The 14,726-nt window shown below is 39.0% G+C and overlaps 1 protein-coding gene across 1 annotated transcript in view; it reads right to left on the bottom strand.

The window, feature by feature from the left end:
* SRSF10 (serine and arginine rich splicing factor 10) overlaps positions 1–14,726 on the bottom strand; it is a 73,591-nt gene that overhangs the window by 36,412 nt on the left and 22,453 nt on the right. The window contains exons 4-5 of the mRNA XM_053707174.1: positions 13,312–13,471; positions 2,377–2,427 (exon numbers count right to left, since the gene is read on the bottom strand). Of these exons, the coding sequence (XP_053563149.1) occupies positions 2,377–2,427; positions 13,312–13,471 (211 nt within the window). The remainder of the gene's footprint in view (positions 1–2,376; positions 2,428–13,311; positions 13,472–14,726) is intronic.

The raw sequence follows: 14,726 nt of genomic DNA on the forward strand, positions 1-14,726 counted from the left end.
AAACAGAGCTGTCCTGATTTTGTTTGGACGCTATGGCGCAATTATCACAAACACTCGAAGGGGGAACCACATTTGTCTCTATACACACAGAACATAGGTTATCTGATGGAACAGACATGTTAAACAGATTTAGGCAGGCAAACAATGCAATAAAAACGATTTTAAACAAAAACGTTACTGTCTCTTTAAATAATAAAATGACACATTTATTTCTGAATGTTCAAAAAACTATGAAGGCAATCTCCGATTTTTCTGAAATTTGGACCACAGTGTCTTAATGCTTAGAAAGTATTGCACAGCAAATATGGAGACTCTAGCTCTTAAAACAAGCAAACCGGAGCTAATTGTTGGATTTAACCGTTTTTACACACCACAATCCCAGCTACAGCCTTGCTGCAGCTTTTTACCTTCCTTAGGGGTCACCATTCACAGAAAAAAGCCTTTTGGAGTCACTTTCTGAACCACAGGACCCTCTCACATGAATCTGCATGCACTGCATTGAAATTCAACTGCACAGCTGAAGTGCCAAAATGAGGCTTCCTCCCTCAGCACACTAGAGTGAAGGGGCCTTCCTGACTAGATTTAGGTGTCTAAAACAAGCCAGATCAATAAAAAACGTTCCCAAGTGTATGTGAGCTTATAAAATATTTCAAATGGTATAATATTGTAATAAAAACCAATCGATTTAGCCCCTAACAGTGTCTACAAGCATAAAAAACAAAAAGGGGAAGCCTGTTATCTTTTTTGCTGAGGTGAAAGAAAAATGGCTTACCGTTTCCCCTGAGGGGAAAAATGACTCATCTAGCATTAGCCTGTGTTGTTAGAAGGAGACTAGTCATACCTGAAGCAGATGAGTCTGCAAACTGTTACCCCCAACTGAAGTTCTCTTGTTTCAACAGTCCTGCGTGGTAACAGTAATGGATTTTAGTTACTTGTGCTAAAATCATAGCCCTCTTAAACAGAAATCTTCATCACTTTTCTGTTATAGAGTAAATAGTACAAGCCAGCACTATTTTAAAATAAACTCTTGATAGAAGAATAAAAAACTACAACTAACACCACAAACTCCTCGCCATCCCTGTGGTAGATGCTACTTGTTCAGAGCGGCAAGGAGAATGACTGGGGGGCGGAGCCAGAGGGGGAGCTATATGGACAGCTCTTGCTGTGTGCTCTCCTTGCCTTTCCCTGTGGGGGAGAACATTTCCCACAAGTTATGGATGACGCCGTGGACCGGACACACCGTTGGAGAAATAGTTTGCATAACAATTGTTAAAACACGGCTGGCATTAAAGAAAAAAAATAAAAATTGTAACATAGCCATGCTGTCTCGAGTAGTCCGATCCACCCCCCTTATCAGTGTTTAGCATCAGAAACCGGCATTGTATTTCACAGTAGCTTATTTGCTTCTAGGCATGCTACTTGCTGTTATAAAAAACAACCGGTCACATAAAAAGGCAGGTTCAAAAAGCATTCCACTTCACAGGTCTTCCTGTATCCAATCACCTCCAGAATACTTTGGCAATCTCACAAAACTCTTCCTGGAGAGATTCCTCTCCCCTCACTACGGCATTATAAATACTTCACAAGCAGCTCTGCATAACGATTGTAGGGTCATTTCACAGAGCTGTGAGTGAAACATTCACCTCTTGTCTACAGAATGCTAAGGTGAGGACAGGAGGGGGAGTGAGATCTGTGCCCAGTGTAAACAGCCAGGGAGAAACTGATTAGTGCAGGTGAGGGGATTGTAATTGAAATGCATTATCAATTACACAGACAGCTGAAGCATGTGGGCTGTCTTATCACACTAGTTAAGGGAGTGTAGGAAAAAGCCTTGCTTTGTAGCTATTAGGTTCTACGAACGTATTCAAATGCAGTCAGAGGACTAGAAACTTTAAAATCATTTTAGGGGCTTTAGCAGCAAAATTGATGATAGATGTCAATTACAAACTATATTCTTGGAATGCTTTATTTAAATAGCCCATATTTTTTGAGTGTATAATATCCCTTTAACCTCTTAAAATGTGTCCCACTGCAGATTTGTACATTTATTGCAAGAGAACACAATACCTTGTAATTTCAAGGTTAACCCTAGCTGTCCTTATTAAAGTCTCAAATGAAAAAGCTCAAAAAGTAATATTTTAGTAAAAGTAAAAATTTTAGTATATGGTATTAAAATGGAGCAGTCTGTGGAAAGTTGCATGAACTTATATCAAACAGTAGTATCTAGTTTAAAACAGATTCAACATAATGCCCACACATGCTAACAAGACTGTTTCAATAGCAGACAAGCCACTAACAGTTTTAACATTTACACTATTACCATATAGAAATGAGGAAAAAAAAAAAATAATGAGCTTTCCCCCCCAATGTTTTTACCTGCCATGGTCTGAACGGCTTCTGCTTCTACGGTGCCTTTCAGCTGCACGACTGTTTAAAAAGGGGAGGGGGAAAGACAAATTTAATGTGTGTAAACATACATTTTAAAACTTTAAGACCACGCTACTGCAACCTCTTTCTAGCAAAGTTTATTTTTCCTATGGTATCCCCTACCTATACGGAATGTTTAAAGTACAGGCTAATCACAAGCTATATAAACGCAGCCAGGAGGAAGAAATCACACTCCCAGGAGGAGGTAGGAGAGATAAGTAATGAAAATATAATTTATGCTAACCTGATAAATTATTTTCTCTCGGCAGTTATAGTCCACGAAATCCATTCATAACTTATTGGAAATACTTTACCTGGCCACCAGGAGGTGGCAAAGGCACCCAAAACAGAGCATTAAAAATATCCCTCCCACATCCCTCACAGTAGTTCAGAGGTTAAGGAAAAGTAGAGATATAAAATTGGCATAAGGTACCATAAAGACTGCCGCCACTACATTATTTCAGGGCGGGTTAATGGACTCACTGCCAAGAGAGATAAGAATTTATCATCAGGTAAGCATAAATTATATTTTCTAATGGTAGAGAGAGCCCACAAAATCCATTCATAACCTATGGGAAACCAATACCAAAGCTGTGGAGTCCCCGAAAAAGTTTGAGGAAAAGACAGGCCTAAGTACTAGGCACCACCGCTTTAAGAACTTTTCTCACCAAAAGATCCAATCAGTGAATAGTCCAGCATACCTGTACCTGCTGTAGAGAGACTGCAAAGCCCTCAACGAAATCAGACAGCAGCACAGTATTCTTTTATCCTTTATTAGCACCAACAAAAACACGTTTTAGGAATTACCCTAGTCATGTGTAAACACAATCAATGAGTTTATATTGACCGGTATAATTAACCTTTAATTCCTAATCACAATTTTATACCACAGCTCTGTCTAGTGGTGTTACACATTATTACAATAATACATAATAAACACAGTTAAAGCAGCCAAAAATTCTAAATTTGCTCAAAAATTAATTGTACAAAAAAAAAAATAGACAAATCTAAGTTGCTGTTCATTCCTCTAGGATGTAATGTGCCTAATCTGTAAATTACAAAAATTCTCTCTTTTTTTAAAAAGTAATTCTCTATCTCCACCCCTCCTAGGCCTATAAACTTGCTTAATAATTTGGAATCTAAATTGAGAAATCTGATGTCCCGCTTTAATAAAACGCTACTGGGGCATCCATGTCCCCCTTCCTAATAATCGATTAGTGTTCGTTCACCTGTTCACGGGCCTCCTAGTGGTCTCCCCAACATATAAAAGATCACATGGACACTTTATTATATAAATCACATTCACCGTTGTAGTAACCATTCATGTCAAATCTCTTTCCTTGAGTGGGGGATGAAAAAAGAAAGAGCCATTAATGATATTGCTACAGTTAAAGGGAAATTCCAGCCTTATTACTTGCCGTTTTTTTTAAATATATCTATTAATAGTTTTGTTTGTTTCCGCTGCCCAGTTTTCTTTACCTTTCTGAAGCCAATCAGATGCTGCATACATTAATACGAGCGGTGCTGAGCTTCATGAACTTTTTTACCGGAGCGTGCATATTGCACACATGCACAGTTAAAAATTACGTCATCATAGCCTGTCAGAAGCCGAAATAAGGAGGCGGAACCGCATTTCGCTACTGTTGACATTAGCGAGTGGCTCCGTGTTAGTTGTAAAATTGATTCATTCACTATTAATTTTAAAAACGTGAAAATATCCCAATAAAGGGATATAAAAGAGCGCTGATGTTTGAAAAGGAAAATATACAATGTAAAACCAAATATTGTACTTTTGATATAGTAGATCAGGTCTACCGTGTTAGTCCTGTTTACTGTCCATATGCTGGTGGTAAATAAGGAATAAAGATGTCCTCTTGAAAGGAATAATGAATCAGGCTGCTCCTCTTGATCCCAGAGAGTGTGGAACAACTGTTGAAGAATAGAGAGAGGGCGCCACAATAGCGCGATATCATCTGGAATGCAGGTACAGATAAAAGTAGCTATTATGCTTACCAGATGGTGTAGCACTGTACTGTGACCAGTGCAAGAGAGCAGGCTAGCACTTAACAGTGGCTACTAGCCACTGTTAAGTGCTAGCCTGCTCTCTTGCACTGGTCACAGTACAGTGCTACACCATCTGGTAAGCATAATAGCTACTTTTATCTGTACCTGCATTCCAGACGATATCACGCTATTGTGGCGCCCTCTCTCTATTCTTCAATTTTAAAAACATACTTTATGTAGGGTGACCATATTGTTGTGACTTGTCAAACTACTTCAACATTTTTCAAAGGTAAATAAAAAAATAAAAAAAAAAAAAAAAAAAAAAAAGATCCTGCAACTACTTCCTTCACAAAAACAAGACGTGATTGACCATCTGCGCATATGTGCGTGCGCGCTCATAACCTGAAGGAAACAAATTTACATATAAAAGCCGATTGCTCAAAAATATTTTAGATCACACAGCAAAACCACTCCTTTGTTTGGGGGCGTTTTAGATAGATATAAATACGCATCCAAAACAAACCTTGCTCCTTAAAAAAAAAAAAAAAAATTTTTTTATTAAAGTATAAATTTGCACACATTACCATTTTAACAAAAACTATCCTAAACTTCACATGAAAGATTAAAAGAAATATGCTGGAATATCCCTTTAAGGCACCCTTAAAAGGGACAGTCTAGTATAAATTAAACTTTAATTATTCAGATAGGACTTTTAATTTAATCTACTTTCCAATTTACTTTTATCATCAAATTTGCTTTTTTCTCTTGGTATTCTTAGTTTAATCTAAACATAGGTAGGCTCATATGCCAATTTTTAAGCCTTTTAGGGCTGCCTCTTATCACATGCTTTTTAAATCTCTTTTCAACACAAAGACAGAAAGTACACATGGGCCATATAGATAACACTGTGTTCAGGCACAGGGGGTTAAGATTTAGCACAAAACAATGCTAAATTCAAGACAATAGATAATTAACAATCACAGTCATGTGATAAGGGGGCTGGAAGGTGGTTCCTAGATACAAGGTAATCACAGAGGTAAAAAGTATATTAATATAACTTGGTTATGCAAAACTGGGGAATGGGTAATAAAGGGTTTATCTGTTAAAACAATAATTTTATGGTAGACTGTCCCAGGGATAACAACCTTATATAACGTTGACCACTAGTCTTACCTGTACCAATATCAGATTTGATCAATTTGTCTCTTATAGAAGGGGACCGCTTAAAGGCAGGCATAAATACATTCTGAAAACTGTCTACCTCTGGATTACAGTCCATCAGGATATACCATTATTTTCTTAGGATCCCAAGGCTCACCAAAAGATGTCTCAGCAGAGGTAAAAACATCAAACATTGTGAAAGTATGTAATGAAGACCAAGTAGCATCCTTACATATCTACTTCCTGGGCCTACAAGAATGAGGCTTCAGTTGAACAGACACCATACGAGTAGAATGTGCTGTAATCCGTGATGGAGGCTGCTGACCGATTTCTACATAAGCCATACGAATCAAACTTCTGAGCCAGGAGGATAGGGTAACCGCTGTGGCTTTGACCTTGGAGCTTACCAGAATACAGGTTAAACAAGGAAGATTGATTAAATTCCTTGGTAGCATGAAGATTAAAAAAACAAAACAAAAAAAAAAAAAAACACTTTAAAGCTCTTATGACATTGAGATTATGCAATAATCTCTTTGGAGGAAGGTTAAGGACAAAGACAGACCAATTTCCTAAATGATATTGTGAGTTGAGACAACCTTAGGTAAAAACTCAGTCTTTGATGGGGAAAACCAGACGTGGACTCCTTGCCCAGTGTGCTTAGAGGAATGTGGCTGCACCTCACCAACGAGGGCCAAACGATTGTCTGGGGTTGTCATTTTCCTTTTTCAGAGGAGAATTGCCTGGTATTTCGGGGCTGGGCGGACCTTACTTGGCGGAATCAGACTGATATACTTCAGGAAAGTTGTCCTCTGAAAAGCACACTGGTCTAAAAAGAAGCTGCTTCCGACAGGTAAATAGCCATAGAACTAGCTGATGTTCATTCCTGGTAGAGCACTTCTCTCTTCGTATGCAAAAATTTGGTCTTTGAAGTACAGCCTTATCCAAAAAGGAACACAGATAAGGCGTGTCACACTGGAGGAAAGACAATTCTGACAATTTACGAGCAGAGAGAATAGCTATCAGAAACATTTGCCAAGATAGTAACTTGATATATCAATAGAATGCATATGCTCAAACGGAGCTTGTAGAAGAACTATAAGAACAAGATTAAAGGGCCATAATACCCAAATGTTTAAACACTTGAAAGTGATGCAGTATAGCTGTAAAAAGCTATCACCTGAACATCTCTATGTAAAAAAGATTTTACCTCAAAAGTTCCTCAGTAGCCACATCCCATTGTAAAGGATTTCTAAGCAGCATTTTAGTGTGTCTGTCCTGGGACAGCTTAGGGGATTGTGAGGTAAAATATCTTCCTTTTTTACATAGAGATGCTCAGGTGACATTTTCCCGTCAGCTTTATACAGTTATGCTGCATCAGTTTCAAGTGATTTAGCATATGAGTATTATGTCCCTTTAAGGTTCCATGGAGGAGCAATAGGTTTGAAAACTTGTCTAGTCTAGCAATAGCATGAACAAACAATGGAACATCTGGCAAACGTGTCAATCTCTTATGCAACAAAATAGAAAGTACAGAAATTGACTTTTCAGAACTAGCAGACGGGTTCCTTCTCCAAACAACCTGAAGGATACGCAGAAATTTCACCTTATGCCAAGGAAAACAACGCTCTGCGCAACAGGATAGATAAGCACTCCACACCTTATGGTAAATGTCTGTTAACCAGTTACCATCTCAAGAGAATCCGCTCTGCGATAAAATTACGTTCAATCTCCATGTTATCAGCCTAAAAAAAAAAAAAAAAAAAAAAAAAAAAAAAACACTAGATTTTGATAGAACAGATTTTGCACCAGAAGGTCTGGCCTCTGAGGCAGCCGCCATGGAGGAGCAGACATCATTATAACGAGGTATGCATAATAAGTCTTGCGTGGTAGGAGCCAACAAGATCGCTGAAATGCCTTTGTTTGATTCAAGCTATTGCTTGAGGGAGCAGAACAATTGAAGTAAAAAGAGATACACTAGATTGAAATGCTAAGACACTGCTAAGGCGTCCACCAACTCCACCTGAGGATCTCTCGATCTCTACCCATAACCTGTCAGCTTGGCATTTTGACAGGAAGCCATCAGATCTTTCTCCGGGTACCCCAACCTGCAGGTGATCTAGAACAGGGGCCGCCAACCTTTCGGACCTCAGGGACCACTAAACTCACAATTTTTAATCCTGTGGACCACTAACATGATTTAAAAAAAAAAAAAAAAAAAAAAAAAAAAAAAAGGTACAAACCTCTATAAAATGTGTATATATACTTATACACACACACATACTGTACATAACTAGTATAACCATAGCAAAGTTTACATTATGTATATATTTACACATTTTTAAGAATTATTTTTTGGAATTAATTAACAATGACAGAACTGAGAGAATACTTCCAAATGACAGATGAAGAGTGAGTGCCAACTTTTGAGCTGGAAACAGAGGCAGAAAGTGGGGAAAAAAAGAATTATGTTTAAAAGGACCACAAGACTTCTAAGTCACCTCCCCAGTTAGGAATTATTCACAACTACTTATGATCATGGACAGAATGGATATCAGAAAGCTCTCAATATGGATGTGAGCTAACCACGACTGATGTTACTGGCAATTACTATAATAATACTGGTGGGATATGGATGGATGGCAATTACTGGAATTCAGGTGGAATGGCTTTCTGTGTGGGTAGTATATTAGAATGAAAAATATTTAATTAAAAAAAAAAAAGAAGATGGAGGGGAGGAAGACAGTGATGTAAGTCCACCTGCAGGAATTAGTAAAACTACTACAAAGATACAGGTAAAGGTAAGAAAATAAATGAAATGAGAATTTAAGATTTTTTTTTATATACTTTAATTCCACTATTTCAAGCCAAGACTATACCAATCTCTGCTGGCTTTAGAATGGAAGCACCTTCCTCTGAGTAGCACGCTGGGCGGGAGGAGTTAAAAATACAATCTAGCTACGCAAGTTGTGCAGTACTACACAACGTCCGTAGGGTGATTGTAATTTAACTCCTCCGTCGGTTTTCAATGATGTCCAGCCAGGCACTGCAGGGAGTTGCGGAGCGTTGGGGGTGACACCATCAGAGGAGATTAATTCCTGCTTGATGGTGTCAAGGACCACCAGTGGTCCATGGACCACTAGTTGGCGACCGCCGATATCTGACATCAATATGTTTCCACCCATTGAAGAATAAGACACTTCCAACATTGCCAGAAAGCTTCAAGTTCTGCCTTGGTGATTGATATAGGTTGTGGTAATGTTGTCCAATTGAAATAAAAAAAGGACGAAACAAATGTGTCTGTGCCACAAGAGTTGTAAAGTGTTCCTCAACTCTAGAACCTTGATCTGGAGAATTTCTTCTTCTGGCAGCCAAATTTCCTGAGCTCTCTGAGAACCCCAGCCTGTCAAACTCACATCTGTTATAATTTCCCAGGATGGACACAGGAAGCACATGCCCTGGAAAATTGATTTGTGAGACAACCACTAGGAGAGACTATCTAGTCTCTGGATCCAGAGATATTACCCAAGACAGGTCTAAATGATTTCCATTCCTTTGCCAGATCATATACAACTGTAAAGGTGTCAGATGAAGGAAAGCAAAAGGAATAGCGACCGAAGCAGCCACCATATGACCTACCATCTCCATGCATTGGGCCACCGAAGGCTGAGGAGTGGAATAAAGTAGACGGCAGGCACCCTGAAGCTTTTCCCTGCGCCGATCGGATATACGCATGCAAATAGAAATCGGATTGATACACAGAAAATTTACACTTGAGCTGGGGTCAGAGACCCAGATTTAGTTTCCAACCATGCGTTCAAAAATACCAGGAGCAACTGACATGTCGCTAATGTAAAGATGGTGATATCGGAAACCTATCCTGTATCCCCGACATACGATGTCCAGAACACAAGGACCCTGAATGGACTGAGCCCAAACCTCCTGAAACACATTATCTGCCGCCTACTTGACCTGAGCACAGGTTGGGGGCCAACACTTCATGCTGACTTGTCTTGGGTCGATCTCTTGGGCAGTTTGTTATTGTTCCACACTGGGTTTAGCTTCCAGGTATAGTCCTGGGCGTTTTAGACTTGGTTGTTTAATAAACACTCCTTTGTATCTTGTTCGGACGAAAGGCGCGAAAACGTCCCATAGGAGGTCCCTTAGTTCTGAATTTCTTATCCTGGGGTAGAAAGGCACCCTTTCCGTCAGTGACTGTAGAAACTATGGAATCCAGGCCGGGCCAAATAAGGATTTTCCTTAAAAAGGTTAAAGATAGTAATCTAGACTTGGTGACCATGTCCGCTGACCAAGACTTTTTTTAAGCCAAAGAGCAGTCCTAGCTAGCAATATTAGAGTTTGTCATTAAGATGAATGATTTTGATAATGGTGTCAAATTAAAAAATTGGCCATTTTTAGGGCCAAGATACGGTCTTTGATTTCCTCCAATAAGAATTATACTGAAATCAGTTCAGATAAGGTGTCACACCAAAAGGTGGCAGCCCCAGCAATACCTACCTAACTTCCTATATATAGGGTCCTTAAAGGATGTGCCATCTTTAAGAGGGATAGTTGTGCGTTCAGCTAGAGTGGAAATGGCACTGCCTACTTTAGGGACAGTATTCCACACTTCAAAATGGCTATCAAGGACAGGAAACATTTTAAATCTGGGAGAACGAGAACAAGGGATACTAGGCTTTTCCCACTCCTTGGCTATAATGTTCCCCACCAATGAAGGTACTGGGAACACTTAAGGAGTTTTCAATTTAGGTTTAAAAAAACCATATGAGGTTTTAGACTCAGGTACACCAAGAGTACTTAAAACCTCTAAGTAAATATCTAGGTGATCAATTTTAAACCTAAAAATGAATATCCTCAGAATCCCTTTACGATTCTCTAGAGAAGGATGAAATTTCTGCAGAACTAGCCGAGAAATAGTCAACTTCTGGAAGCTGCATATGGCTGACCGCAGCAGCTCCAACAGAACTGCTGGTCCTAGGCTCAGAGGAACAGTGTTTAACCTTCCTTTTCCCTGCAACTGGCATAGCGCTCAGCCAGCAGAAACCGCAGATTGTAACTGGACTGCAAAACCATGGGGAAAAAGGCCCAACCCCGGTTGAGAAATGGGGTCACAGAGTACAGCCCGTGTCTGTATAGGGGCCGCCGTTTGAGGCTGCAATACAGACATAGAGTTCTGCGAGTTTGCAGAGCATCCATGACCATCCACTGCCCAAATTTTGGTTTTGAATGCTCCGTTTGAGGATCTCATCACCTCCGGTCCTCTCATATTGCACCTCCGGTTGTAAGGAAACAACTGCGAAGTCTAATGCCCTGACAAACTGAGGGGATGGCGCCAAAAAAATGTGGCACGGACTTATGTGTACGCCCCCTGGCCATGTGTCTAATGCACATTGGTACACACTGTTACACAAACCTACTATACTCCATAGTTAAACAGGAGCACTCAAAGGAACAGTCTAATAAAAAAAACAAAAAAAAAAAAAAACAACAACTTATGATTCAGATAGAGCAGTCAATTTTAAGCAACTTTCGAATTTACTTCTATTACATTTTTCTTTTGCCATCTTCATTTGAAAAAGCAAGAATGTAAGCATAGGAGCTGGCCCATTTTTGGTTCAGAACCTGGGTAGCGCTTTCTGATTGGTGCCTAAATGTAACCACCAATCAGAAAGCGCTAGCCAGGTTCTGAACCGAAAATGGTCCGGCTCCCAAACTTACATTCAAATAAAGATACCAAGAGAAAGAAGAAAAATTAATAGGAGTAAATTAGAAAGTTGCTTATAATTGCCTGCTCTATCTGAATCTTAAAAGTTATTTTACTAGACTATTCTTTTAACATACTAATTGCAATACACAGCAGCAGCGTGTACCAGGTCTGGACAGCAAGCCCAGTCAGAGGACCTGATGCCGTCTCAGTAGTGTCAGACACTCTAGTTATGCAGAGTCCTGTCCTCAAACTGAGGATCCTGATCTGCTTGCCCCCTAATAAAACTTCTAGGGTATATGTGGTATCTCTGTATCAGTCTGCTTTCTCCGTTTTCCCCCTTAAGTATCCGGAGTCCTAAAACAGCAGTTGACTGTCACCAGCTCATTAGGCAACAAGCCATAAAGGCAAGGGTCTATAAAACAGTTTGTTTGAAAAACATAGTGGAAAATCAGTGCAACACGGTTTGCTTAACAGGGAGGAAATCATAACACTGGAGGCGGCATAGGTACTACCCTGCAACCACTAGTTGCTAATATACACCATAACTCTACTAAAGAGAATTACATGGCTTTCAACAACTCCCCTGTCCACTCTTGCAGGAAACAATCCATTGAGGAAAATAAAAATCAGAATCTTCAGAAGAGCACCTCTCTGCCTAGCTCCATGAAACAAGATAAAGAAATACTGAGAGGGTAGGGGAAGGGATATCTTTGCCTCCTCCTGTTGGCCAGATGAAGTATTTCCCATAGGTTATGAATGGATTTCGTGGACTCACTGCTATGTTAAAGGACCAGTAAATACAGTAGATTTGCATAATCAACAAATGCATGACAATACAATGCAATAGCACTTAGTCTAAACTTCAAATTAGATTTTTTTTCTGACAAATTTCAACATTGTCTATTGCTACTCCCCCTGTAGCATGTGACAGTCAGCCAATCACAACTGCATATGCGTATACTCTGAATTCTTGCACATGCTCAGTAGGAATTGGCGACTCAAAAAGTCTAAAAAAAAAAGACTACATTTTGTTAATGGTAGTTTATTGCATGCTCAATCTGAATCATTAAAGTTTAATTTTTACTTTCGTGTCCCTTTAAAATACTGCGATCAGTGAAAAATTAAAGGTTTGTGGTTTCAAACAAAAACAAGCAACTTCTGATACATTTTATGCTCTGCAGCTGGTTTAAGAAGTCATTGGGAAATACATTATGGGAAAAACTATTTTACAGTACACTGTCCCTTTAAAGGGACACGAGTCAAAATTAAACTTCATGATTCAGATAGAGCATGCAATTTTAAACAACTTTACGAATTTACTTCTATTAACAAAATGTGCACAGTCTTTATATTTACACTTTGAGTCACCAACTCCTACTGAGCATGTGCAAGAAATCACAGCATATACATATATGAATTTGTGATTGGCTGATGGCTGTCACATGATACAGGGGGGGGATTGGAAATAGACATAACTTCGCAATTTATATAAAGGACCAGTCAACAGTAGATTTGCATAATAAACAAGACAATGCACTTAGTCTTAACTTCAATTGAGTAGATATTTTTTCTGACAATTTTAAAAGTTGCGTCTTTCCACTCCCCTTGTACCATGTGACAGCCATCAGCCAATCACAAATGCATACATTCTTATTCTTGCACATGCTCAGTAGGAGCTGGAGACTCAATGTTTAAATATAAAAAGACTGTGCACATTTAGTTAATAGAAGTAAATTGGGAAGTTGTTTAAAATGGCATGCTCTATCTGAATAATGAAAGTTTAATTTTGATTGAGTGTCCCTTTAACAAAAATCTACTACTCATTTGAAGTTCAGACTAAGTGCTATTGCATTGTCTTCTTATCATGCATTTGTTAATTATGCAAATCTACAAATGTTGATTGGTCCTTTAATATTAGCCGTAAAATAAGCCAGAACACTGGTCTGTATAAAAAAAAAAAAAAAAAAAAAAAAAAAAAAAAAAAAAATACATACCCCTTAGGACTAGAAGATCTACGATGGTTTTGATCATAGGAACGGCTTCTGGACCTCCTCCTTTCATAACTGCGGCTTCTAGACCTCCTGCTGTAGCGATCATCATCATAGCGGGAGGATCCATAGTCTTTAGAATCTTTTGTTTTCATTTGATGTGGAGCTGTACAGAAGAAAACATTTTAGTGTTGCATTTAAGGGATATTAAAGCCATTTTTGTTGCACTTAGAAGCAAGTGACTTAAAATGTATGTCAATTGGACAAAGCAACGGGACAGCACTGAAAAATACACGTTTTTCTTATTCTTGTTGGGTGTATCACTATCAAACAGAGCTGTGCGGGTGATTGCCTTCAAATATAAACATTTTGTAACAAAATATAACAGGCTGAATAAGAAGAGCATCAGGGGATAGTGAAGTATTGGTATATAAGGAATGTAATCCATATGTAGTCGCCTTTGCAGACTTTCCCAATGAATAAAAAAAAATAAAAAAATTAAGTATTGTTTAAAAAGATTATCCCCTTTTTAATCATAGGTTTTGCATAACCAACATGGTTATATTAAAAACAAAATTTATGCTTACCTGATAAATATATTTATTTATTGACACGAGTCAACGGATCATCTAATTACTATTGGGAATATCACTCCTGCCCAGCAGGAGGCAGCAAAGAGCACCACAGCAAAGCTGTTAAATATCCCCTCCCTTCCCTTCAACCCCAGTCATTCGACCAAAGAAAAGTAAAGAAAGGAAGCAAAAAAAAGGTGCAGGTGTCTGAGGTTTATAGTACGACAAAGGCCTGTCTTAAAAAAACAGGGCGGGCCATGGACTCTGTGTCAAGAAATAAATAAATTTATCAGGTAAGCATAAATTTTGTTTTCTTTCTAATGACACAATAAGTCCACGGATCATCTAATTACTATTGGGAATCAATACCCAAGCTAGAGTACACAGATAAGGGAGGGACAAGACAGGGAACCTAAACGGAAGGTACCACTGCTTGAAAAACATTTCTCCCAAAAGAAGCCTCAGCCGAAGCAAAAGTATCAAATTTATAAAAAGTATGAAGAGAGAACCAAGTTGCAGCATTGCACATCTGTTCCACAGAAGCTTCATTTTTGAATGCCCAGGAAGAGGAAACAGTCCTCATAGAACGAACCGTGATTCTCTCAGGCTGTCCAGCAGTTTCATAGGCGAAGCAAATGATACTCCTCAGCCACAAAGAAAGTAGCCGCCGTAGCTTTCTGCCCCTTACGTTTCCCCAGAGAAAACCACAGAGCAGAAGACTGGTGAACATTTTTAGTCGCCTGTAGATAGAACTTTAACGCACACACCACGTCTAGGTTGTGAAGCAGACGCTCTTATTGAGAAGATGGGTTAGGACATAAAAGGAACAACAATCTCCTGATTAATGTT

The sequence above is a fragment of the Bombina bombina genome, chromosome 3, assembly GCF_027579735.1.
Source record: "Bombina bombina isolate aBomBom1 chromosome 3, aBomBom1.pri, whole genome shotgun sequence".
In the NCBI taxonomy this organism is placed as follows: Eukaryota; Metazoa; Chordata; class Amphibia; order Anura; family Bombinatoridae; genus Bombina; species Bombina bombina.